A 27,444-nucleotide genomic window follows, 5' to 3' on the forward strand; every position below is an offset into this window, starting at 1 on the left:
TTTCCATTACTCAACCATAGCCCTGAGAAACTCATCTATCCATTGTTTAAACACCTCCAGGGATGGGGACTCCACCACCTTCCTGGGCAGCCTCTGACAGTGCCTGATAACTCTTTCAGTGAAGAAATTTTTCCTCATGTCCAATATAAACCTGCCCCAGTGCAACTTGAGGCTATTTCCTCTCATCCCATCACCTTCACTTGGGAGAGGAGACCAACACCCACCTCGATAGAACCTCCTTTCAGGGAGTTGTAGACAGTGATGAGGTCTCCCCTCAGCCTCCTTTTCTTCAGGCTAAAGAAGCCCAGTACCCTCAGCTGCTCCTCATAACCCTCTCCAGCGCCTTCCCCAGCTCCACTCCCCTTCTCTGGACAAACTCCAGCCCTTCAATGTCCTTCTTGGAGTGAGGGACCTGAAACTGAACCCAGGATTCGAGGTGTGGCCTCACCAGGGCCAAGTCCAGGGGCACAATCACTTCCTTGCTCCTGCTGACCACATTGTTTCTGATCCAAGCCAAGATGCTGTTGGCCTTCTTGGCCACCTGGGCCACTGCTGGCTCAAGTTCAGTCCCTGTCAACCAACACCTACAGGTTCTTCTCCAGCAGGCACCTTTCCAGCCGCTCTTCCCCAAGCCTGGAACTGCATGAGGTTGTTGTGTCCCAAGTGCAGGAACAGGCACTTGGCTTTGTTGAACGTCATCCCATTGGCCTCGGACTATGGATCCAGCCTGGCCAGAGGCTCCATGCTGACCCTACCTGCCCCCAAGAAGATCACTTCCACCCAGCTTAGTGTCATCTACCAGCTGACTGATGGTGCAACTCATCCCTTCATCCAGGTCACGGATCAAGATATTAAACAGAAACCAACTGGATATTAAACTGGATCCAGCACTGAGATGAGGACTCAACATCCCCAATGAGCCAACCAGTGCATCAGGCCGAAAGATCTCAGCCTGCTCAAATCCAGCCTGATCACCATTTGTGATCTTACAAGCAGGCTCATTATCAACCTTATACATTTTTTCAGCTAAAATGAAGATTTTACCAACTAATCAGTTCGTTGACTGACAATTTCAGCTGCACATTATAGGAATAAAAAACCCAACTCGAGGAGGCAACTCCATCACCCAGAAAACATCTGCCAACCCCAGCCAAAATTGAAGATAAATGAAATGAAGTTGCTTTTGCAGTTGATTTTCGTACAGCTGCAGTAGGCTATAAAAGAGCTATCAAAGGCAGGGTTCTCCATCAGCTATTTCTGAATGATGGGAGAAAGTAAGCCACAAACCCTCTATTCCAGAGAAGGGGCTGCCCCACTGGCCAGGATTTATCTCCAGTACCACCCAGACATGCCTACAAGCACCAAAACCCAGCAGGAACCACAGAATCACAGGACAGTTGGAATTCATGGAATGATTTGAGTTGGAAGGGACCTTAAAGATCATCTAATTCCAACCCTCCTGCCATGGGCAGGGACACCTCTCACCAGAGCAAGCAGGTTGCTCAAAGCTCCATCCAACCTGACCTTGAACACCTCCAGGGATGGGACAGACGCAACTTCCACAGGCAAACTGGGCCAGGGCCTCACCACCCTCATCGTGAAGAATTTCCTCCTTATGTCTTTTCTAAATCTTCCCGTCTCCAATTTAAAGCCATTTGCCCTCGTCCCATCACTCCATGCCCTTGGAAAAAGTCCCTCCCCAGCTTTCCTGGAGCCCCTTCAGGTACTTGAAGTTCACTGCTAGGTCTCCTTGGAGCCTTGTCTTCTCCAGGGTGAACAACTCTCTCAGCCTGTCCTCAGAGCAGAGGTGCTCCAGTGCTCGGATCACCTTCGTGGCCTCCTCTGGACCCGTTCCAACAGTTCCATATCCTTCTTCTGTTGAGGATTCCAGAACTGGACAGAGGACTCCAGATGGAGCTTCATTAGGGCAGAGTAAAGGGGTAGGAGAATCTCTCTCAACCTGCTGGCCACATTCTTCTTGATGCACCCCAGGATACCATTGGCCTTCTTGGCCAAGAGGGCACATTGCTGGCTCATGGTTGGCTTGGTATCCACCAAGGCTCCCAGGTCCTTTTCTGCAGGGAAGTTGAGGTCTACTCAGCACATCATGAACCTTCAGCTGGAACAGGTGGATATGTGGCTACTGTCTACAGATACACCTCAAACATCACTAAAACGTCCTGGCAAACAGAATAAGGTGGAGGTACGGCCAAGATACAGAAAATCCAGGATGGCTCAACTCTTTATATTTCCCTGCTCTTGCTGGCCACACCATGGCTGATCCAAGCCAAGATGCTGTTGGACTTCTTGGCCACCTGGGCCACTGCTGGCTCATGTTCAGATGCTGTCAACCAACACCCCTGGGTTCTTCTCCTCCAGGCACCTTTCCAGCTACTCTTCCACAAGCCTGGAGCTCTGCACAAGGTTGTTGTGTCCCAAGTGTAGGACCTGGCACTTAGTCTTGCTGAACCTCATCCTGCTGGCCTCAGTCCATGGATCCAGCCTGTCCACATCCCTCTGTAGAGCCTCCCTGCCCGCACAGAGACCAACCCTTCCTCCAAGCTTGGTGCCATCCATGAACTTACTAAGGTTGCACCAATCCTTTCATCCAGATCATGGATAAAGTTATTGAACAGAGTTAGACCCAAGGAGACAATCTCAAAGTAATTTAGCTGGAAGCTGCTGCTGACCCATCTCATGTGGCTTCTCCTAAAGAAACGTGTTAAATTTAATGTATCAGACACACAGAAGAACTTTATGCTGGGGACCTGTTCAACTTCCACCAGCAAAGGAGACAGTAAACAACCTAATGTGTCATGAGACAAGAGAAATGCAGACAAAACCAAGCTGCCAGCTGAGAAAAAGTCCCCATATTTGAATTTTCTACAGAAGAATCAAGCAGCTGCCACTGTGAAAACACCACAATCCAGCCAGGGGTGGAAAATGACATTTCCCAAGGAACTAGTACTTTTCTTCATGATCAGGGTGGTTTCTTCATGATCAGGGTGGTTTCTTCACAATGAGGGAGGTGAAGCAATGGCACACAGAAGTTGTGGCTGGCCCGTTCATGGAGGTGTTCAAGACCAGGTTGGATGCAGCCATGAGCAGCCTGATCCAGTGGGAGGTGACCCTGCCCAGGGCAGAGGGGTTGGAACTGGACAACCTTTAAGGTTCCTTCCAACCCAAACCATTCTACGATTCTTTGGGCAGCGCATAAGAATCAGACCTACCCCTACAAGCATGAGAGTTGCCCATATTTTACGTGGACAAGGTGCAAAGCAGAGCTCTGGTGGAATCAATCCCAGTTCTCCAGACCATTTACTAGCTCTGCTGCCTGGTCAAGGTCTCCAGGAGGGATTGGTTGCCAGCAAACGTTGGCGCAGAGTCCCTGCTTCCCCCTGATTTATTCCAGTACATCTCCTGGTGCATTTTCACAGTAGCCTCTTTGTTTAATCTCTGTTTCTTCCTACTTAACAGTTCCCACAGGAGAACAATCTGCCCACGAGCTTCCAGGCAGCTGATGGAACAACATGAAGATGGTGTTTAATGGATCTCACTCGCTAATGTCCACCAGGGGGAAAAAGCTTATTCAATACAAAACAATTCTACAGATACAGCAGTTAGATGGGACCAGGAAGTCTTTGCGCTGTGAGGATGCCAGCACCAAAACCTACCCTGGCCACGATTCTTCCAGACAAATTCCCCAATAATAATAGAATCATTGAGCTTGGATCATTTAGTGTGGCCAGCAGGACAAGGAAGTGATTGTCCACCTGGACTTTGCATTGGTGAAGCCACATGTCAGATCCTGGGTTCAATTTTGAGTCCGTCACTCCAAGAAAGAAACTGAGGGGCTGGAGTGCGTCCAGAAAAGGGCAACGAAACTGGTGAAGGGGCTGGAGAACAAAGGTCATGAGGAGCAGCTGAGGGACCTGGGGTTGCTTAGGCGGGAAAACAGGATGCTGAGGGCAGACCTCATCACTGTCTATAACTCCCTGAAAGGAGGTTGTGGCGAAGTGGGTGTTGGTCTCTTCTCCCACGTAACAGGTGATAGGGTGAGAAGGAATGGCCTCACATTGCACCCAGAGAGGTTTAGATTGAACATTAGGAAAAATTTCTTCATCAAAGGGGTTCTCTGGCACTGGCAGAGGCTGCCCAGGGAGGTGGTGGAGTCCCTATCCCTGGAGGTGTTTATAAGACAAGTAGATGAAGTGCTCAGGGATTTGGTTTAGTAGTGGACAGGTATGGTGAGACCTGATAATCTCAGAATTCTTTTCCAACCTAGGGATTCCACAATTCTATGACTCCCAGGTCCAAGCTCTCAGCCAGGCAGAGATCTCAGGTGATGGTTACCCATCACATATGACAACAGCAGCCTGGCATGCAATGCACATTATCATCCTTTGATCTCCTTAGGGTCTACTCATATTTGTGTGTTAGAGAAGCCAAGCATCTTTCCTCCAGGCTAATCAGCCACACAGCTGACTCACAGAATCAGAGAATGGTTTGGATTGGAAGGGACCTTGAAGCCCATAAATTTTTAACCCTCTGCTGAGGTGCAGGGACACCTCACACTAGACCATGACCACATCTCCTCCTGCTTCTCCCTAGCCGCGGGGGACATGCCAACATGGCTTCACTCACCAGTGCACATCACTCACCAGTGCACATCCCTTGCGCCCAACAGGCTCAACCCATCCTCTCCTCATGAACCCATGACACAAGCCAGGATGCAGGCATGAGGACCTGGATGGGAGGAAGGACAGGGAACCAGAGAGGAGGTTTTACCAGTAAGCAGCTCATCAAAACATCTTTGGAAAACCCTGGGGAGCATCTGCATGACACCCCATTTCTCTCTCTCTTCCCACTTCCCCTTTTGGGCTTCCTCCAGTGCAGGTGACCAGCCCAGAGGGACCAGCCTTACCCAGTGTGACCATTTCAAGGTGCCAGAGAAGTTCAAGGAGCTCCAGGCAAGGCAGCAGGCAGATGTCCACTGGGCTTCTTTAGCCCAGTGGACACCACTTTGTTTTAGAGATGGTTCAGGCAGGAAAGCTACTTGGAGACATATTTCACCGACTGCTTCATCAAGATAAACTTGTAAGTTCCTCCATCCCCTTTAGGAAGGTGTAGGTCGATGTGACTGCAGAAATTTCCAAATCCACGGGCAAGGAAGTGATGAGAATGCTGGAAAACCAGGAAATGCTAGCTCCATCCTGGAAATGATTACTATTTGGGGCAACATTCCTTTAATGAAGGATGTGGTCATGCTCTGGTACAGGAGCTGTGCCCCCTCCCTAGTGGAGGAGGGATATCCACCATCTACAGCCTATATTCCTGAAAAAGGGAATGTAAAATTAAACCTTTTTCATTTATTCTGATCATAGAATGGGTTGGGTTGGAAGGGACCTCAAAGCCCATCCAGTTCAAATCCCATCCAGTTCAAATCCCTCTGTCATGGGCAGGGACACCTCCCACTGGATCAGGTTGCTCAAAGCCTCATCCAACCTGGTCTTGAAAACCTCCAGGCATGGAGCAGCCACAACTTCCCTGTGCAACCTGGGCCAAGGCCTCATCACCCTCACAGTCAAGAATTTCCTTCTAAGATGTCATTTCAATCTCCCCTGTTCCAGCTTAAAATCATTCCCCCACGTCCTGTCCCTGCGCTCCCTGATAAAGAGCCCTCTCCATCACTCTTGTTGGCCCCCTTCCAGTACCAGAAGCTGCACCAAGGTCTCCCCAGAGCCTCCTCTTCTCCATGATGAACAAGCCCAACTCTCTCAGCCTGTCCTCGTATATGAGGTGCTCCAGCCCTCGGATCATCTTCATGGCCTCTTCTGGACTCGCTCTAATGGACCCACGTCCTTCCTGTGCTGAGGACACCAGAGCTGGACATCATACTTCAGGTGAGGCCTCACCAGAGCAGAGTAGATGGGCAGAATCTCCTCCCTCACCCTGCTGGTCATTCTTCTTCTGACACAGTCCAGTCTGTGCAGCTAGGTTCTTGACGAATGCCAGTCCCGTCATTATCTGTAGGAAGACCTGGTGACTGAGTCCCCATCGCTGGAGGTACTTAAAATACAGGTGGATAAAGTGCTGAAGGATGTGATTTAGTAGTGGACAGGTACAGTTGGACCTGATAATCTCCAAGTCTTTTCCAACATAGGCATTCTATGATTCCCTGATTTGGGAGTTTCAGCCCATGGGATGGGTCAAAACCTATTAACGTGGCCTAAGCATCCTTCAATACATCTAAAAGGTACTTAAGGAGAATGAAACACACTAAATTATGGATGCTAATGGACATTTCTCATGAAGGTTGAATAAAAACCAGAAATCTCACTTCTTTGGGGTTGCATAGAGAGGAAAACACAACAGAGAGAAGAGCCCAGCATGCCAAACCTCAGCACAAAAGAATCTAAATTCCTAATTACCACTCAGCAATTAAGGAAACGTTGGATGGTGCTTAAAGCAATCTGATGCAGTAGGAAGTGTCCCTGCCCACAGCAGCAGGTTAGAACTAGATGACCTCAAAGGTCTTTTCTGACCAAACAATTCTATGATTCTATGATCAAGGAAACAAGGGAGGAGATGCAGGAGAGTGGTTTTGATGTCTCAGATATTGAAGGAAGCCCAAGGAACGCAAGTTCTGATTTTTTAGAGTGGTTATTGACTCAGGATACCCAGTTAGAGATGCTACCGCGATGGGGAGGGACAGGGCTTGCAGCAACCTGATCCAGTGGGACCTTTTTGCATCTCAAACCGCACGCAGATGACTCTCGCCGTTCCTCGGACAGGGAAAGCCGAGAATGAGAGGAGATTTACTCCTGTCCTCAATTATTCAAAAGGAAAGGGATGGCGCATCTTTAACGAGGCATCGTTTTATGAAGCAAGGTTAACATTTTCACTTGATTCAGTAGAAGATTATAAACTCTCTGGGGTCCATTTGAGGACTTTCGGCTTGAAGCAAAAGGAACGGACTCAGCACTTTTTTTATATTATTTAGACAATAAAATTAACCCTTAACGGCCCACGCCGGTATTTCGCCTCCCCGGTTAAATATGGCCCGCTCAGCAATTTCTTCTCATCTATAATTACAGGCTGCTATCCATCATCTGTAGGAGAATGCTTTCCTGACACGCGAAAAGCAACGCGGTAAGCACTTTCACTAATAGAATAAATATTCTAAATATCTCTTTTATATTTTCATTTAAATTGGAATATTTTAAGAATAATTGTAGGGTCTGTATAAAAACAGCGTGGCCAGCAGGAACAGGGAAGGGATTGTGCCCCTGTGCTTAGCATTGGTGAAGCAGCACCTCGAATCCTGAGTTCAGTTTCGGGCCTCTCATTACAAGAAGGACATTGAGGGGCTGGAGAGCGTCTGGAGAAGCGGAAGGGAGCTGGGGAAGAGGTTGGAGAACAAGGGTTATAAGGAGCAGCTGAGGGAGCTGGGGTTGGTTAGCCTGGAGAAGAGGAGGCTAAGGGGAGACCTCATCGTGCTCTATGAAAGGAGGTTGTAGCGAGCTGGGTACTGCTCTCTTCTTCCAAGGAACAACTGAATGGACAAGAGGAAATGGCCTCAAGTTGTGCCAGGGCAGGTTCAGATTTGATATTCAGATTTGATATTCAGATTTGATATTAGGAAGAATTTCTTCACTTGAAATAGTGGTGAAGCATCGGAAGAAGCTGCCGAGGGCAGTGGTGAACTCACCGTCCCTGGAAGGGTTCAGAAAATGTGTAGATGTTGCACTTTAGGACCTGGTTTCATCAGCATGAGCCAACAGTGGCCCAGGTGGCCAAGAAGGCCAATGGCGCCTTCGCCTGGATCAGAAACAGGGTGGCCAGCAGGAGCAGGGAAGTGATTATGTCCCTGGAGTCAGCATTGGTGAGGCCACACCTCGAATCCTGGGTTCATTTTTCAGGTCCTCACTTCAAAAAGGACATTGAGAGCTGGAGCATGTCCAGCGATGGGCAATGAAGCTGGTGAAGGGTTTGGTGTACAAGTCTTATGAGGAGTGGTCGAGGGACCCAAGGTTGTTTAGCCTAGAGAAGAGGAGGCAGAGGGGAGACCTCATCATTGTCTACAACTCCCTGAAAGGTTGCAGTGAGGTGGGGGTTGGTCTCTTCTCCCTGATAGCCAGTCACAGGACAAGGGAAATGGCCTCAAGATGTGTCAGAGGAGATATAGGTTGGATATTTATTCACTGAAAGTGCTGTCAAGCATTGGAAGAATCTGCTTAGGGAGGTGGCTGAGTCACCATCCCTGGAGGTGTTTAAAAGATGTGTAGATGTTGTACTTGAGGACCTTGTCCGGTGGCAGACTTAGCAGGGATGGATCGATGGTTGGACTGTTCTTTTTGTCTTTTCCAACCAAAACTGTTCTGCGATTCCATTTTGTTTGGGTTCTTGGAGAGGCTTTGCACAAGGATGCCACGGTGATGGGTGCCGAGCACCCACAGCCTTGTTTGCTGGGCTGTACCTCTGCCAACGAGAGCTATGGGGATGGAGAAAAGAAGAAGAGCCCTTTGTTGCTCCAGTCCAGGGCACCACGTGGATCCAAGCACCTGACTGTTCATCCCAGTGAGTTCCCTGGTGTAAAGCAGCCAAAATCACAAGGGAGTTAGAAATCACAGAATCATGGAATGGTTTGGGTTGGAAGGGACCTTAAGGCCCTTCCAGTTCTGACCTCCTGCCACGGGCAGAGACACCTCTCACTGGATGAGGCTGCTCAAAGCCCCCTACAACCTGGCCTTGAACACCTCCAGGGATGGGGTACCCATAGCTTCCATAGGCAACCTGGGCCAGTCCCTCACCACCCTCATCATAAAGAACTTCTTCCTAATGTCCATTCTAAATCCAATTTCTTCTTTGAATTTAAAGCCCTTCCCCCCTGTCCTATCACTCCATGCCCTTGGAAAACTTCCCTCCCCAGCTTTCCTGGAGCCTCTTTTAGCTGCTCTAAGGTCTCCCCAGAGCCTTCTCCTTCTTGTCCAGGTCGAATAACCCCAACTCTCTCAGCCTGTCCTCAGAGCAGAAGTTCTCCAGGAGCAGCCAGGCTCACCAAGCCCACGTTTATGCAGACATTTATTCACAGCTACCTATTAAATGCAATAAAATATCATCATTCCAGAGTCCCACTGGGAAGAATCTGGGATGGTGCCCTGCAATCTGGCAGAGTTGGGCAAACAAAAGGATCATTTCATTAGCCATTTGTTTTTTTCCAGCCAAAAAGTCAATTCCATCAGTGCTTGTGAAGTTCCTCCTGTGTTTTCAATCAAGGAGAAGGCTTCACTGTCTCCTCTTTTTTGCTTCCTGATGGCTCGTGGAAGCTGAACCAAGCCAGGAATTTGATGTGATGCTTTCTTCCATATCAAATGCGAGATTGGAATTGGATGGTCTTTAAAGTCGCTTCCAACCCAAACCATTCTATGAAATGCACTCTAGAGGTAACCACCCAACTCCCCAGAGAGACGTGGACTGAGAGAAGAGGCTGAGTCCCATCCTCCAGCTGGGTTCTCAGAGATGGACCAACACTGCACAGTAAATTAGAGGATCATTGAATGGTTTGGCTTGTAAGAGACCTCAGAAACCCATCCAGTCCAACCTCCCTGCAGTGAGTAGGGACATCTCCAATCAGAGCAGGTTGCTCAGAGTCCAATCCAACCTCACCTCAATGTTTCCAGGAATGGGACATCTACAACTTCTCTGGGCAACCTGGGTCAGGTTTCACCACCCTCAGCGTAAATAATTCTTTCCTTCCATTGAGTTTAATTCTCCCCTCTTTCAGTTTAAAACCATTCCCTTTGATCCTGTCAGATCATCTTTGTGGCCTCCTCTGGTCCTGCTCCAACAGATCCATGTCTTTCCTGGGCTGAGGACCTCAGAGCTGGACACAGGGCTCCAGGTGAGGTCTCAGCAGAACGGAGCAGAGAGGTGGAATCATCTCCATTGACCTGCTGGCCACAATGGTGGTCAAAGGATGAGCATGGTCAAAGGATGAGAATAGTCAAAGCATAAGTAGAAATCCCACCGCATAACCAACTCCAGAAGTGAAAAGCCTGGTAGCTCTCAGCTGCAGCAGGAAAGCATCATTTCCATAAATCTCAAAGTCCACCTCTGCTTTATTCAACCTTGGTGGCAAACTGACTGTCCCTTTTGAACAAGGACTGCCTGGGGACCCTGATGTGACAGCATCAACTGCTGTTGTACGTTTGAGATGGCAGATGGAGAAACCTAGCTAAGGTGGCCCCCATCTTGTTCACGCTAATAGACATTAATATTAATAAATTAATGGAAAACAGGAAAGAGGCATCAGATAGAATGGTCACTTTGATCTCCAGGAGAACACCACACTCCACCACACGCCAACCTTCTCCCTTAGCCATCAAGCAACGCTAGGTGAGATGCTACCGCATGGCTCCATGCCACCGAGGAACCAAGCTTGCTGCTAATTGTTTCTCCTGACACAAAGAAGCGGGGATCCATGAGATGTCAGATAAACCTCAAAATTTCATTTTTTCACATCTAAGAGTCCTAAAATTCCTTTGGAAACCCCAAGTGGCAGCCGGGTCCAGGTCTCACTCTGGGAAAGCTGTGCTTTCTCAAGCTCTGCGTGTTACGTAGATTCTCCACGATTTTGGATGAGGTTGCAAGTCTACCCAGCATGCACATAAAGTCCACATAGGACTTCACTGCACTGATGCAAACCAGAAAGTCCCCAGGACCTGGAGGTGGGCTCCATGAAGACCTCAAATCACATATACATATCTGCGTATACATATATACATATCTGCGCACAGCTTGAGATTCAGTTTCTGCAGTCCAGGAGAGGAAGGTGGCTCTTGGTGCTAAGATCAAGCCACAAGATCTAAGACTCAAGATTTAACCCATCACGGAGCCAGCATTCAAAATAAGCTGTAAGGTCAGTGTTTTTCTACATAAAACAAGGACTCAGAACCCTTTTCCTTCACTTCTCATTTATATAACTCAGCAGTTTTCAGGGGAGGTGCTATCGGTTCGGGCACGAGACTCCAGGAACACGGACACCCTCGGGAAGCTCCTCCTGGGGAAAGACCAGCTCAATGTTTGCAAACTTCAGCCTTTCATTTGTTTCCCTTGTTTCCTGCCTGGAAGGCAAAGAAGCCACTTTGCCCATAACCCTTTGGAAAGGCTCAGGACTGCTTCTCATCAAATCCAAGTGTTCAGCCCCTTCCAGCTCTATGGCTCCCTTTGGTGCTGTAGCTCACGCCAACAACATCTTATGGCTTCAGCAAAGGCGCAACCATCCCGGAAAGCCAAAAGTTGATCCCCATGTTACCTTTTCTCCCATGGGGCAATAGCCTTTGAGGAAATCCTGGCAGACTTCTGCCTTTCTGGACACGTAGACGTGGCTGTAGGGGCAGTTGCTGTTGCTGCAGATCCCCTTCAAGAAGTAGGAGCACACCGGCATCTGGAAAAGCAGAAGATGAGAAACTCACTAGTGTTCCCATCCCAACTCAAGATTAGGAGTTGTTCCACCACCCAGCAGTGAGATAAAACCATGATATGTGTGAAATAAACACAAACCTTTTGCTGACCACTCATCTCAGAGGTATTTTTAGCTCTTCTATTCATAGAATGATAGAATGGTTTGGGTTGGAAGATACCTTAAAGCCCATCCAGTTCCAACTCCCCGCCATGGGCAAGGACAACTCCCACTACACCAGATTGCTCAAAGCCCATCCAGCGTGGCCTTCAACACTTCCAGGGATGGGGCAGCCACAGCTTCCCTGTGCAACCTGTTCCAGTGTCTCACCACCTTCACCATGAAGAAACCCGTCTCCTGCAACACAGCTCCCTGAAATTCTGTGGTCCCACAGGGAGAAGGTGCCACCTTAGCGCCCTTCAGGATGCTGGAGAAAGGGTGGAAAGCATAAGAGGTGGGGCCTCATGAGAGTGGAGCAGAGGGGCAGAATCACCTCCCTCACCCTGCTGGCCACGGTTCTTCTGATGCAGCCCAGGACATGGTTGGCCTTCTGGGCTGCGAGCACACGTTGCTGGGTCATGTACCAGCTTCTCTTCCACCAACACCCCAAGTCCTTCTCCTCAGGGCTGTTTCAATCATGCTGTCCCCCAACCTGTATTGAAACCACGGATTGCCCCGACCCAGGTGTAGAACCTTTCACTTGGCCTTGCAGAACCTCGTGAGGTTCACACAGCCCCACTTCTCCAGCTCGTCCAGGTCCCTCTGGATGCCACCCTGTCCTTCCGGTGTGGCAACTGCACCACTCAGCTTGGTGTCATCTTCAAACATGCTGAGGGTGCCCTCAATCTCTCTCTGTCTTTGATGAAGATCTTAACCACCACTGGTCCCTGAGGGCCACCACTTGTCACGGGTCCCCTTTTAAAAGAGTTTATTTTTAATTGTCTTTTAACAGACATTAACAGAAAGGACGGGGCTCTGGGGCGATCAGGTTTGGTGCTGGTGGTGTGACCGCAAGCGATTCCCTTAATGCAGTTTTTGATCTAGAGCCCAAATTAGCTCTAATAAAAAGGGATAATAAAGGCAGCTCTTCGACAAAAAGAAAACTCCTCCTTGCTGTCAAGCCCAAGCCATTATCAAGAGGAAGCAGCGTTCTCATTTCAATTAACCTTGTTTGCACCCCACTACGTCCACACAAATAACAATAACATTAATTCAAGGCACTGGTGCGACGCGTCCGTATTAGACAGCTTTTGACTATGTACATGCTTTGGAGGCAGCAGCTAATGAACCTGAAACTCAACGTGAGCTTCCAAATTGCTCACAACAGAGTTTTGAAGCTCTATTAGGGAGAAAAATGCTGATTCTTTTCGAGTTCCTCAAGGGGAAAAGCTGTTGTAACAGCAGCAGGCGGTTGCCCGAGTCCCAGCTTCTCGCTAACCTTCGCTCACAAAGCTCTTCATTCAGGTTTAGTGGTTCTCCTCGATCACCACAATGCGCCGGTGGCTCTGCAGCGTCACGGAGAAATCCCTCACGCAGCATCGGTGCGAGCTCCTACACCCTGGGCTGGGGCGACCCATGACTTCAATACAGGCTGGGGGACAATGTGGTTGAGAGCAGCCCTGAGGAGAAGGACTTTGGGTGGTGGTGGAGGAGAAACTCAACGTGAGTCCACAATGTGTACTCGCAGCCCAGAAGGCCAACCGTGTCCTGGGCTGCGTCAGAAGAAGCGTGGCCAGCAGGGCGAGGGAGGTGACTCTGCCCCTCTGCTCCACTCTCATGAGACCCCACCTGAAGTCCAGAGTCCAGTTCTGGAATCCCCAAAACAAAAAAGATATGGAACTGTTGGAATAGGTCCAGAGGAGGCCATAAAGATGATCCCAGGACTGGAGCACCTCTACTATGAGGACAAGCTGAGAGAGTTGGGGTTCTTCAGACTGGAGAAGGCTCCAAGGAGAGCTTATAGTGACCTTCCAGTACCTGAAGGGGCTCCAGAATAACTGGGGATGGACTTTTTCCAGGGGCCTGGTGTAATAGGATGAGGGGGAACAGCTTTAAGTTGGAAGGAGGAAGATTTAGATGAGACATAACAAAGAAATTCTTCACGCTGAGGGTGGGGAGGCCCTGGCCCAGCTTGCCCAGAAGTTGTGGCTGCCCCATACCCTCAAGATGTTCAAAGCCAGGCTGCATGGGGCTTGGAGCAACCTGATCCGGTGGAAGGTGTTCCGGCCCATGGCAGGGTGGCTGGAACTGAGTGATCTTTAACGTCCCTTTCAACCCAAACCATTCTCTGCTTCTGTGCTCCTCAGCCAAAGGCTCTGCCCTGCAACCCCTGTGAAGCAGAATTCCCAGCCAAGTGCTTTCTCTCTCCTCCAGGTGTCTTTTGCCATTGCCAGAGGGATGTTTTATTTTTTGAAAGCATCTGCAAGGCATCGTGGAGCAGCGCTCTGCCCCAGAGAGCATCCTCCAATTGGAGCAAGGGTTTTCCCGCTGAGGATGGGGAATAGCTCCCCACTGGTGCAACAGTTGCAGCTTTCTCATAGGAGACAGAGAGATTCCTCCCACTTCTCAAAGGGGAAACTGAGGCACAGGAGAGACCAAACCCCATGTCATAACCCGTGCTCTCCAGCCCCCTCAACTCCTTTGTCAACCTTCTCTGGACGTGCCCCAGGACCTCAATGTCTTTCACTTTCAATTCAGAAGCTGCCCCCTCAATCCTTTATCCAAGGAGAAGGTAGGACATGCTCCAAAAAACCCACAAGGGAGGGGAAACGACTGCTTCCCTCCACTGAGCGACTTCACCTCCTTTCTCCACGGCTGATAAATGACACTAGTGCCACCTTTGCAAGTAATCACCAGGGTTAACAGGGAGCCACGCGAGTTGAGAAGCAAAGTCGCCTCTTGCTTTGAGCAGCAACATCCTCACAGCAACAAATCACCCTGAAACAGGTTGAACTCCACAGAGAAGGTTGTTTCTCTTCCAGCCCGTGCTGATGACAAGGTGGGAAGCGAAGACCTCTGAATCGCCTTGGAGGCACCAAATCCGGTGAAAAATAATCCTCCTTTTCCATGAAGCATGATGCGCACAGCCAGAAACACGTGCTCTGCATACAATTGTTTCTAAAGCACATTAAGAGAGGTGGCTTTGCTTGTAGGCTTGTTAATTTAGTGACTCGTCTTGGATGTAGATAATGCTTCCAGAGTGGGGAAGTGCTAAGGAAGAAGGAGAGATTCCACTCGTGTTGGAGCAATTGCAAGCACAAAGCCAGGCTGGGTGGAGAACGGACTCCAGAACTAGGCACGGGACTCCAGGTGGGGTGTCACCAAAGTGGAGCAGAAGGGCAGAATCTCCTCCCTCAACCTGCTGGTCACACTGCTTTTGATGCAGCCTTTTGGGCTGCCAGCACACGTTGTCAGCTCACGTCAAGCTTCTACTCAACTGGCACTCCAAGTCCTTCTCCTCAGGGCTGCTCTCAATCACGTCATCCCCTGTCCTTTATTGAAACTACGGATTGTCCCGACCCAGTTGTAGGACTTGGCTCTTCAGGACATGGTTTAGTAGGCACAAGGGTGTTGGGTTGACGGTTGAACTGGATGAACTTTGAGGTCTTTTCCAACCTTACTGATTCCACGATTCTATAATTATAACAATTCTGGATGCACCAACAACGAGCCCACGTGCAAAGCTTTCTTCTGTCTCACCTTTATTTCTGAAATCTAACTCTACGCTATAGAGAGGAAAAAAAACCCCAACCAGCCCTTCTTCCTCCTCTGAATTCTCATCCTCATCCCTCTTTTGATGTGCCACGAGTCAGGGAGCGTCACTGTCCCCGGTCTATCTTCTCACTCTTCTATCCTCGTGATTAAGTGACTCCGAAGAGCGATCCATGTCAAAAACATCTGGTGCTTTGTGCCTCGTGCGAAGCAACTCTGCTTGCCGCCACGATAATTTATGAGGTCCCTGCTGACACTGAACGTGCCTGAGGCAAACGGACTAAAAAAGAGACAGGAAACCTGCATGCCTAAAGGCAAACACGGTTTGAAAAGGTCCTATTCAAGATGCTGACGAGCCCCAACATGCCGTGGGTTCAATGCCTCACAGGTCAGTAATTGCACTGTAATTACATGGAATCTTAGAATCATTTGGTTGGAAAAGACCTTTGAGATCATCGAGTCCAACCATACCTGTCCCCTACTAAAGCCCTGAGCACCTCATCTATGCATCTCTTAAACACCCCCAGGGATCGGGACTCCACCACCTCCCCAGGCAACCTTTGCTAGCACCCAAGAATCCTTTCAGTGAAGAAATGTTTCCTGATGTCCAACCTGAACCTGCCCTGGTGCAACTTGAGTCCATTCCCTCTCGTCCCATCACGCTGGAGAAGAGATCAACATCTACCTCACTACAAACTCCTTTCAGGCAGTTGTAGGCAGTGAAGAGGTCTCCTCTCAACCTTTTCTCCAGGCTAAATACCCCAGGTCCCTCAACCAATCCTTGTTAAGACTTGTTCTCCAGGGTCCCAGGGCTGGAGAATGGACGATGATGATGCTCAAAGGGAATGAGGTGAAGAAGGTGCTATGAGAACAATTCACAGGGATAAATAATTAAAGCTTGAGTAATCAAAGCTGCTTTTGACAAATAACATGCCAGAACTACAAACAAGGGGGGTTTTGGGCTCATCAAGCCACTCGATGAAGGACTGAGCCAAATTGGCTTCCCCAGGAAAACCAGTCCTCATTCACATGTTGCTTCCTCCATCCCAGCAGTGGAGACTTGACACCAGAGCTGATCACAAACCAGTCCCCACGCAGCAACGCTGTCAACATTTCAACACTCCAGTGCGATTGACCTCACTGCTCTGGTTTCAACGACTCTTTGTAGCAGAGAAATCATAGAATCGTGGACTCCTTTGCGTTCGAAGGGAACCCCAAAGCCCAACTAGTTCCAATCCCCTGCCATGAAGGGCACTCAATGAGGTAGACGTCCCTACAACCACCAGCACAGGTCCACTCAGTCACAGAGATGCACCACATCCGTTGGGAAGCCATACAGACCTTGTCTTTGGACACCTTGTGGGAAAAGGAACAGGTCCCATCCGTCTTCTTGCAAGTACCACGGAGAAACCTGTAGGTACACCAGAAGGAGATGGTTGAGCATGAGGTGGGTCACAAAACACACAGTTTTAAACACCAAGCATCTGCCTTGCCCCATCAGCACCTTTGACTCAAGACCACAAACACACACCACCGCTGCCGAGCTCTTTGTAAAAGCACATTCCACACCCTGAATCACTACAGGTTGCTGCTCCTAGAAGAGCACCTGATGCCTCCTGGCGGATCTTGTTCTTTCATTGTATTTGGCTGCTTATTAGTAGGCAGAGCAAGGCCTAGACCAGGAGGTTTAGAGATGATGCTTCCAGAAGAAAGGTCCTTCCTAGAGCCCTGATCACACCAGATGCTGGATGAAGGACCAGGAGGACCTCTGGGTGTGAGTGGCCAACAACCACGCGGAACAGAATAACAAGAAGTTCAAGAGTTCAAGGTCAGGTTGGATGGGGCCTTGAGCAGCATGATCTAGTGGGAGGGGTTCCTGCCTATGGTAGGGGGGTTGGAATTAGATAATGTTTAAGATTCCTTCCAACTCAAACCATTCTACAATTCTAAGAATGAAGGATTTAAAGTGAGGACTCAGTGGAATCATAGATTCATAGAATGGTTTGGTTGGAAGGGACGTTAAAGCCCACCCAGTTCCAACCCCTGCCATGGGCAGGGGCACCTCCCACTGGATCAGGCTGCTAAAAGCTCCATCCAACCTGGCCTTGAACACCTCCAGGGATGGAGCAGCCACGATTCCTCTGGGCAATCTGGTCCCCACCCTCACAGGGAAGAATTTATTCCTAATGTCTCATCTGAATCCTGCCCTTTCCAATTTAAAGCCATTTCCCTGCATCCCATCGCTCCATATCCTTGCAAAAAGTCCCTCCCCAGGTTTCCTGGAGCCCCTTTCAGTACTGGAAGCTGTCTAAGTTCTCCTCAGAGCCTTCTCTTCTCCATTCTGAAGAACCCAAACTCTCTCAGACTGTCCTCAGAGCAGAGGTGCTCCACCCTTTGTATCATCTTCATGGCCTCCTCTGGACTCATTCCAACAGTTCCATCTCCTTCTTGTGTTGATGACTCCAGAACTGGACGCAGGACTCCAGATGGGGTCTCACCAGAGCAAAATAGAAAGGGAGAATCCCCTCCCTTGCCCTGCTGGCCACACTTTTGGCATCCCTTGTCCTCTGAGCCACCAGCAATAATCACGACCAGGGAGCTCAGACACGTGCACCTTGGTAATCATCAGGATGTGTTATGGGAGAGTGAGTACAAGCGAGAGAAATCAGTGAAAAATAAATCCCCTTTCCCTCTTCTATGTTCTCCATTGAGCTTTGTGCGACCTCCAAATGATTTCTAACACAGCAAAAATTTTATGGAGAAATGACTCGAGGAGTTCATCAATGAAGTTGGTTTTTCCACATTTTTTAAATGACTAATAACACGGTTTAATCAACTGCTGGGCAGGTATATAATGAGCTGGCAACATGAATCAGTTCTCCTGTAATTAATTATCAAGTCTTGTAGCCACGTGGTGGCCACAGGCTGAAGGTTTCAAATCTGTTGCATGGATCCGAGAAGATCTGAGAAATGCTGCTGGAAGAAATCAGCTGATGCATGGTCAGGACAGGTTCTCAAGTGCACTGGTGAGGCCACACCTCAAATGCTGAGTTCAGTTCTGGGCCCCTCACTTCAAGAAGGACATTGAGGGGCTGGAGAGCATCCAGAGAAGGGCAACGAAGCTGGCGAAGTGTGTGGAGCACAAATGTTACAGGGAGCGGTTGAGGGAACTGGGATTGTTTCACCTGGAGAAAAGGAGGCTGAGGGGAGACCTCATTGCTCTCTACAATTCCCTGAAAGGAGGTTGCAGAGAGGTGGATGTTGGTGTCTTCTCCCAAGCAACAAGTTACAGAACGAGAGGAAATGGCCTCAAGTTGCACCAGGGAAGGTTTAGGTTGGAAATTAGGAAACACTTCTTTACTGAAAGAGTGGTGAAAACCTTGAAGAGGCTGCCCAGGGTGGTGGAGTCACCATCCCTGGAGGGGTTCAAAAAACGTGTAGACAAGGCACTTCAGGACATGGTTTAGTAGGCACGGTGGTGTTGGGCTGAAGGTCTTTTCCAACCTTAATGATTCTATGATTCTATTCTATGTGTTTAGGAACGTGGTTTAGTGGTGAACAGAGCAGTGGTGAGTTAAGGGTTGTACTTGATGATCTTAAAGACCTTTTCTAACCTTAATAATTCTATGAGCAAGCACCAAAGCCAATCCATGTCCCACTCTACTGCAATGGGCCAAAGCACATGGCTGTTGTCCACCCATACCTGGTGCAGACAGCCACCTTCTCTGGATCGTGGATGTAGGGGCAGTTCTGTCCACGATTACACTTGCCGAAGCGGTTGTAGTACATACAATATTCCTTCTTCTTCTTCTTCTGCTTGGCTTGACGAATGATGGCCAAACTCCGCTGAACAGCACGGCTAAAAGAAGACAGAAAGAGAAGGTCAGGTATCACCTCCAACTCAACAATAACATAGAGAAAACAGGTCAATGGTACTTGAAATCACAGGGAAGCCCAAGTTCCACGTAGAATATCCCACTGTCTCATCACATATTCATGCTAGGCCATAAGCTCCTTGGTCTTTTTGATTTTTGTCCAACTTCATCCTCAGTTTTTAAGAATCTGCAAGATGAGGTCAATCTCCCAGGCAACACCCGGATTTGGTATTAACTCCATGCAGAAGGTCAGGTTGTGGGCAACTGCCTAGGAAACACCTCTGCAGAAGACAACACAGGGACCCTGAGGAACAACAAGTACCCAGGAGTCAGCTAGGTCACCTTGCATTGATGACATCAACCGCATCCTGGGCTAGAGCAGGAATGCAGCCAGGAGGATCAGGGAGGGGATCTACCTCCTCTGTTTGGCTCTTGCACAACAGCTGGGCACTTGGTCCAGTTTGGAGCTCCCAGTAGAACACTGATGGATGGCAGTGCCTCCAGTAGAGGACACCGTGGTGGCTGATGCTAGAGCACAGGACATCTGAGCAGAGGCCACAAGCTGATTTGTGCAGCAAAGAGAAGGACAAGGGAGATTATAGTGTCCTCTGTGACTTCTGAGGGGGATGGTGTAGAGAAGGTGGAACCAGCTTCCAGGACTGAAGGGGGCTCCAGGAAAGCTGGAGACGGACTCTTGATCAGGGAGTGCAGGGACAGGACGAGGGGAATGGTTTGAAGCTGAAAGAGGGGAGATTGCGATGACATATGAGGAAGAAATTCTTCCCTGTGAGGGTGGGGTGGTCCTGGCACAGGTTGCCTGGAGAAGTCGTGGCTGTCCCATCCCAGGTTGGATGAGGCTTGGAGCCCCTTATCTTGTGGGAAGTGTCCCTGCCTGCCAGGGAGGTTGGAACTGGATGGGCTTTAAGGTCCTTTCCAATTCAAACCATTTCATGATTCTATGATTCAGCTTCTCCTCTCTTTGCTGTCATTTCACTCCTCCAAAAAGTGATAGAGACACTGCACCAGGTTGCCTGGAGAAGTCCTGCTTGCCCCATCCCTGGAGGTGGTGAATGCCAGGTTGGATGAGGCTTTGAGCAACCTGATCCAGCAGAAGGTGGACAGAAGGGGTTGGAAGTAGATGGGCTTTGAGGTCCCTTCCAACCTAAACCATTCTAGGATTCTATGTTTTATGACCACAGAAAGGAGTTGCCATCCATAACAACCTGTGTAACACTTTCCAAGCAGAACCGTGGCTTTCTGCTGAGCTTAAAATCACCTCTTAGGCAGAGGAGAGGAGAAAAGCAGCAGCCAGAGCTTCACCAGTTAACCAGCTGGTTAAATAGCAACGTCCCACACTGTCGTCACCCCCCCCAGCATAAATCACATGCAGCATCCACAGGAAAAGGATGTCATTCCTCCCAGCAAGTACAGACCTGGCGATGTAGCGGCTCGAAGTTGATCTGTTGAGGCAAGTGGATGGAGAGAAGCCAGGACTGGGTGTGCAGAGCAACCTCGCTGTTGGAAAACAGAGAAGAAAAGAAGAGATAATTCAGTCAAAACTGAGAAATTTTGCAGGAATTCATGCATCATTCGGTACTGTAGGTCCACAAAAATGGTCTGAGGGCTGAAGAAAGGCTGAGAGAGTTGAGGTTCTTCAGCCTTGGGAAGAGGAGGCTCTGGGAGGACCTTATTGGGATCTTTCAATACATAAAGGGGGCCGGTAAGAAAGATGGTGATGGACTTTTTCATGAGGTCTGTTGTGACAGGACAAAGGGGAATGGTTTTAAATTGAAGGAAGGGAGATTCAGACTGATCGAAGGAAGGAATAGTTTAGGTTGAAGGTGGTGAAATCCTGGTCCAGGCTGCCCAGAGAGGTGGGAGATGCCCCATCTCTGGAAACACTCAAGGTCAGGATGGATGGAGCTCTGAGCAGCCTGGTCCATGGCAAGGGGTTGGAACTGGATGGGCTTTAAGGTCCCTTCCAATCAAAACCAAACTATGATTCTATGATTTTTCCACTCATGGCAGGAGGGGGAACTGGATGGGCTTCAAAGGTCCCTTCCAACCCAAAACATTCCAGGACTGATGATCTTATTGCTTGACCCACAGTAAGAAGTTCCCAGAGCCCAGATGGGTGAGGATGTTCTTTATGGACCTCTACATTGCCGGCACCTCTGGAGTGGCCACAGCAAAGGGTTCCTTTCCAGCTCTAAACACAGTAGGGACTTTCGCCACCCCACTCTGGGCAACTCAGCAAATTTCCACACTTGGCTTGGCCACTCCCTGCAGGGGAAGCCCAGCACTTGCCTCCAATACCTCATCGAAATCTCCCCTCTTTCAGCTTCAAATCGTTCCCCCTTGTCCTATCCCTGCACTCCCTGATCAAGAGCCCCTCCCCAGCTTTCCTGGAGCCCCTTTCCATACTGGAAAGCTGCTCTAAGGTCTCTTCGGAGCCTTTTCTCCAGGCTGAAAAACCCCAACTCTCTCAGCCTGTGCTCACAGTGGAGGTCCTTCAGCCCTCAGATCATCTCCGTGGCCTCCTCTGGACTCGCTCCAACAGATCCGTGTCCTTCCTGTGCTGAGGACTCCAGAGCTGAAGGCAGGAACGTAATTAAATTGTCCTTGACTAGCGTAGGAAAGCATGAACTGCAAATCACGGCTGTATCTCAGCTTTCCAGGTGGTACAAGAGCAGCTCAGTCACTCACCTGCCAGCCCGGGCGTGTTGGGGAGTGAGTGAGTGGAATTTGATAGCGCGGCACCACGCTCTCCCCGCGCGCGAGCTGTCACTCGGGCTGCCGGCATCGGCAAAGCCCCATCTGTTCCCTCTGCAACTCAAGCGGTGGCGCAGGCGCGATGCCGGCACGGGTGCCACATGCCTGTCCATCAGAGGCATCGAGCGAGCTCTGTGGAACTCAGCGGCAAGTGCCTTCCAGCTTGCCGTGAGCTCAGTTGAGCTCGCAAGAGTGTTGAGTATCAACCAAGCATTTGAGCCACCTCTGAGGGTGTTTTTTTGTCTTCTTTTTTTATGGCTACCCCCTTGTTCCAGAGCTGCCTCACTGTAGGAGCACCTTTTTCAAGTCGTTTTCAGCACTAAATTCCCATCAACTTTGGGTCGCTCTGAAGGTGCTGCAGAGCATCTCTTGGTGAGGACATGGGATTGTGTTGTGCCCCTGGACTTGGCATTGGTGAGGCCACACCTTGAATCCAGGTTTTGGTTTTAGGCTTCTCACTCCAAGAAGGACATTGAGGCGCTGGAGCGCATCCAGAGAAGAGCAAGAAAGCCAGTGAAGGGTCTGGAGAACAAGGGTTATGAAAAGCAGCTGAGGGAATTGTGGTTGTTTAGCATGGAGAAGAGGAGACCGAGAGGAGACCTCATCACTGGCTACAACTGCCTGGAAGGTGGTTGTAGTGAGGTGGGTGTTGGTCTCTTCTTCAACACAATAGGACAAGAGGAAATGGCCTCAAGTTGCCCCAAGGAAGGTTCAGATTGGACATTAGGAAAAACTTCTACTGGGAAAGGGCTCTTAGGCAATGGCAGAGGCTGTCTGGGGTGGTGGTGGAGTCTCCATCCCTCGAGGGATTTGAAAGCCAGGGAGATGAGGTGCTCAGGGCTATGATTGAGTAGTGGACAGGGACAGTTGGACTTGATGATCTCAAAGGTCTTTTCCAACCTAGCAATCCTATGATTCTTAGATTAAGAGGCCAAGGCACTCCAGCAAGGTTGACGTCCCAAGGGACAGAGGGAGAAAGACCCAAAGCAAAGCCATTAGAGAAGGGACAGAGCATCTCTCAGCCCTTTGCAATTAGGTTTAATGTTTCTTCAAGCAAGCTCAGCAGGACAAGCTATGCCAGGAACAGGGTCTCCAGGGCAGCAGACGAGCTCTCTTAAATATTTAATAGCCGGGCATAAAATTGGACTCCGGGGTATGAACGCGCTCCCATTCTTGTGTCCCATCTCTTCATTAAGGCAGCCTGAGAACTCAAGCTTGGCCAGAAAGGAGGAATCACTAAAGAAACAGAGAAGTAAATAAATCAAGGGTGCAACGGCCTCGTGTTGTTGAGTTTTAGTTTATACAGAGCAAAAATACACCCAGGGCAAGAACTTTGGAGGGGATTTCCCCAGCTTTTATCTCCTGGGACGCTTCTTCATGCCATTACACATGGACAGGCAATGTCCATCTCCTGTTACAGGGAGATGCCCATCTTCTGTTACAGACTCACAGTTTGGAGGCAGTTTAACCATGCAAGAGCCAGTCCCACCCACAGTAAAACCTGGATGAGATGCAACCATCCAGGTCTAGCAAAGCATTAGTCTGGCAGGTGGTAAAGAAACTCTTCAGGCATGCTCTTCATCTGTTGGAGACACAACCGACCCATACAATGTTCCAGTGCTGGAAGAGTGGCTGGAAAGCTGCTTGGAGGAGAAGGACCTGGGGGTGTTCATCGACAGCAGCTGAACATGATCTGGCAGTGGCCCAGTAGGCCAAGAAGGCCAACAGCATCCTGGCTTGGATCAGAAACAGCATGGTCAGCAGCAGAGAAGCGATTGTCTCCCTAGACTCAGCATTGGTAAGGCCGCACTTCAGATCCTGGGTTCAGTTTTGGGCCCCTCACTCTTAAGAAGGACATTGAGGTCTTGGAGCGTGTCCAGAGAAGAGCAAGGAAGCTGGTGAAGGCCCTGGAGAACAAGGGTTATGAGGAGGAGTTGAGGGACCTGGGTTTATCTAGCCTAGAGAAGAGGAGGCTGAGGGGAGATCTTATCCCTGAAAGGAGGTTGTAGCGATGCAAGTGTTGGTCTCTTCTCACAAGTGACAGGCAATAGGACAAAAGGAAATGGCCTCAAGTGGCACCAGGGCAGATTCAGATTGGACATTAGGAAAAATTCCTTCACCAAAAAGGTTCTCAGGCACTAGAACAGCTACCCAGGGAGGTGGTGGAGTCTCCATCCCTCGAGGGATTTAAAAGCTGGGGAGATGAGGTGCTCAGGGCTATGATTTAGTAGTGGACAGGTACAGCTGACTTGAGGATTTCAAAGGTCTTTTCCAACCTAGCAATTCTATGATTCTGTGATTACCTACTACTCCACATGTAAATCCTCTCTGAACTATTACAAAACCATCTAAATATTTACCCAGGAGGAGACAGGCCAGTGGCTGCTTAACAGTGCCAGTTAAGAAGCTCCATAATTACACATTTCAACTGAGATTTAAGGAGGAAACCCAGGCTCCGACGCGATGGTATTTTTAGAAGCTTTTGCATCATGCAAGAAGTTTAAATGTAAGCAAGGCTCTGTAAGCATTTAGTGGCTGAAGAACAAGGGTAATGAGGAGAAGCTGAGGGAGCTGTGGCTGTTTAGCCTGGAGAAAGGAGGGGAGACCTCATCACTGTCTACAACTCCCTGAAAGGAGGTTGTGGTGAGGTGGTGGTGATCTCTTTTCCCGAGGAACAAGTGATAGGACGAGAGGAAACGGCCTCAAGTAACACCAAGGCAGGTTCAGACTGGACTTTATAGAACACAGTTCTATTTTGCAGGACAGATGCCAGTCCCAAATCTAGAATCAAAGAAAGATTTGGGTTGGAAGGGACCTCGAAACCTATCCAGTTCCAACTCCCTGCCATCCCTCCCACTGGATCAGGTTGCTCAAAGCCCCATCCAACTCGGCCTTGAACACTTCCAGGGTTGGGGCAGGTGGGGCAGACTGATCCTCCTAGCATTCTTAGATTAATAGTGAAAGCAACTTGATGAGCTTTTCAAACACCTTTAACCTTGTAGTGCTGTTTGAAGCTCCCCAAGACTTTGCTCAGATGAAGAAACAACTTCAACAGTGCGTCCTTACAAGCTTGAACTAAGCCTCAGTAAAGAACAACCTCAATTTTCTTAAAGCTTTTGTGTCTTCTACACTGTTTCTACTTCAGTGTAAGAGCTGGGGGATGCACCATGGCACTGATATGATGCCCATCATCTTTCACCTGGTCTCCTGCGAGGCCAGAAGATGAACTGCAACACGTGGGTTGGGAACAAGGAGCTAGAAGTCCCATCCAACCTGGCCTTCAACATCTACAGGGATGGGGCATCCACGACTTCTCTGGGCTACATCATTTCATGTCTTGATGCCTTTTTGGAGGACTGAAATGACAACGAAGAGAGGAAAAGTTGAATCATAGAGTCATAGAATGGTTTGAGTTGGAAGGGACCTTAAAGATCGTCCAGTTCCAACCTCACTGCCATGGGCAGGGACACCTCCCACTGGATCAGGTTACTCCAAGCCTCATCCAACCTGGCCTTCAACACCTCCAGGGATGGGGCATCCACAACATCTCTGGGCAGCCTGTGCCAGTGCCTCCCCAAACTCAGCAGGAATTTCTTCCTACCGTTGAAGCTAAATCTTCCCCTTCCAAGTTCGTCCTCATTCCCCAGTCGCTCTCTAGCCAGGAAAGAGCATCGGGACAAAGCAAAACTTTTGGAACATGAGAGCAACTCACACATTCCACGTTACACTTCAAAGAAATCCCTCACTGCCGGGATTGAAATGAGCAGCAGAGCAAGAACCTCCTGTGTGCACACTCAGAGGCAGCAGAACAAGATGGGGAGGGAATAAAAAGGACAGGCAAGAAGCAAAGTTGCTGGGAAGAGCGTCGGGAACTGCACATTAAGGGCTTCCTAACGGATTACACGCACCGCAGAGGCGTCAGGCGTGGTATTTTATACCCTGCGTAAGGGACAGGTGGTTTTCTCTCTCTCTCTGCTCTTCTTCTTAATGATGCAGCCGCTTCCAAGCGCATCATCTGTAAGGAAATCCACAGCCCGTGGTAAACGGGTTTTTTTTTTATCCCCTTCTCTTCATGCATCATCCCAACCTGACACCGGCTGCTCCGGCGGCTCGCGGCGTTCTCAAGCGTCGAGAAGTGATTGTTGTACCTAAGCCAGGCGCGTCGCTCCGGAGGGAGCGGGAGCTGTCATGTTCATTAAATGCATGATTACAGCTATGATTAATAGCGGGGGCTCCAGCCCAACTCCCTTTTTTTTCTTTCCTCCTTGCTCCTCTGAAGGAATTCACAGCCGAGCGAGACCGCGGTGTTTTCCACAGCGTACGCCTCCTGCTTGGAATTCCAGCTTTTGACAGAAAAAGAGGGGGAAAAGGCACAATCTATCCATGCCAAAAGCTCCAAAACCAGAGAATGTGTTGAAGACGAGTGCATCGGATGCTGCAGCCCACCACAACAAACCTATGCTAATTAGAACCCTTTTATTTCAGGTCCAGAGGAGGCCATGGAGATGATCTGAGAGCTGGAGCACCTCTGCTCTGAGGACAGGCTGAGAGAGTTGGGGTGGTTCAGCCTGGAGAAGAGAAGACTCCGGGGAGACCTTACAGCAGCTTCTGGTACCTGAAGGGGCTCCAGGAAAGCTGAGGAGGGGCTCTTGATCAGGGAGTGCAGGGATAGGATGAGCGGAAATGGTTTTAAGCTCAAAACAGGGAAGATTGAGATGAGATCTTAAAAGCTACTTCTTCCCTGTGAGGGTGGTGAGGTCCTGGCCCAGGCTGCCCAGAGAAGAGGTGGCTGCCTCATCCCTGGAGGTTTGGAGGCCAGGTTGGATGAGGCTTGAAGCAACCTGATCCAGTGCAGGGTGTCCATGCTCATGGCAGGGGGTTGGAACTGGATGATCTTTAAGGTCCTTTCCAACCCAACCCAACCCATTCCATGATTCTATGAAGTACACTCAGTTGGTTCCATCTCATGGGGAGCAGGAGGCTTCCATCCAGCTCCATCACCCCTGCTCACCTCCCCCTCGCCCCAAAGCTTGCAATGCAACAAATGCACACGGAAAAGGACATTTGAAATTTTCCTTCGCGTTACAAATCGGCTGCAAATATCGCACAGAGGGAACACGGTTAATTATTACCTGCTTAATTATTTAGGAAGGGCTTTATTGCTCCTAGGGCACAGCTCAGGGGCCAGGACTTCATCATGTGGAAAGGTCTGTTTGCGCATCTGAGCTAGTAATTTATTTTTTATATCCTGGAAAGGCTGAAATAGCCTAAAAAAAAGGGGAAAGTTGCATCGGAGCCAATGGAAGCGTAAGAGGGTGAGGGCATCATTAGGCTGATGGCCTGGGCTTGCCATGCAGGTCACTTTCCTTGGGGACAAAGGAAACCACTAAATGCATCGCTACCCAGAGAATCAGAGTCCTGGAATGGTTTGGGTTGGAAGGGACCTTAAATCACCAAATTCCAACCACCTGCAATAGGCAGGGACACCTCCCACTGGACCAGGCTGCTCAAAACCCCACCCAACCTGGCCTTCAACACTTCCAGGCACGGGGAGCGGCCACAACTTCTCTGGCCAACCTGGGCCAGGGCCTCCCCACCCTCAGAGGAAAGATTTCTTCCTAA

General features: G+C 49.5%; 1 protein-coding gene across 2 annotated transcripts in view; it reads right to left on the bottom strand.

The window, feature by feature from the left end:
• The window catches only part of ZC3H3 (zinc finger CCCH-type containing 3), a 143,135-nt gene that overhangs the window by 22,745 nt on the left and 92,946 nt on the right, over positions 1–27,444 (bottom strand). For both annotated transcript variants that reach the window (XM_069854758.1, XM_069854756.1), the window contains exons 6-9: positions 20,484–20,565; positions 18,879–19,034; positions 16,517–16,586; positions 11,318–11,449 (exon numbers count right to left, since the gene is read on the bottom strand). In XM_069854758.1, the coding sequence (XP_069710859.1) occupies positions 11,318–11,449; positions 16,517–16,586; positions 18,879–19,034; positions 20,484–20,565 (440 nt within the window). The remainder of the gene's footprint in view (positions 1–11,317; positions 11,450–16,516; positions 16,587–18,878; positions 19,035–20,483; positions 20,566–27,444) is intronic.

The sequence above is a fragment of the Phaenicophaeus curvirostris genome, chromosome 3 (assembly GCF_032191515.1).
Source record: "Phaenicophaeus curvirostris isolate KB17595 chromosome 3, BPBGC_Pcur_1.0, whole genome shotgun sequence".
In the NCBI taxonomy this organism is placed as follows: Eukaryota; Metazoa; Chordata; class Aves; order Cuculiformes; family Cuculidae; genus Phaenicophaeus; species Phaenicophaeus curvirostris.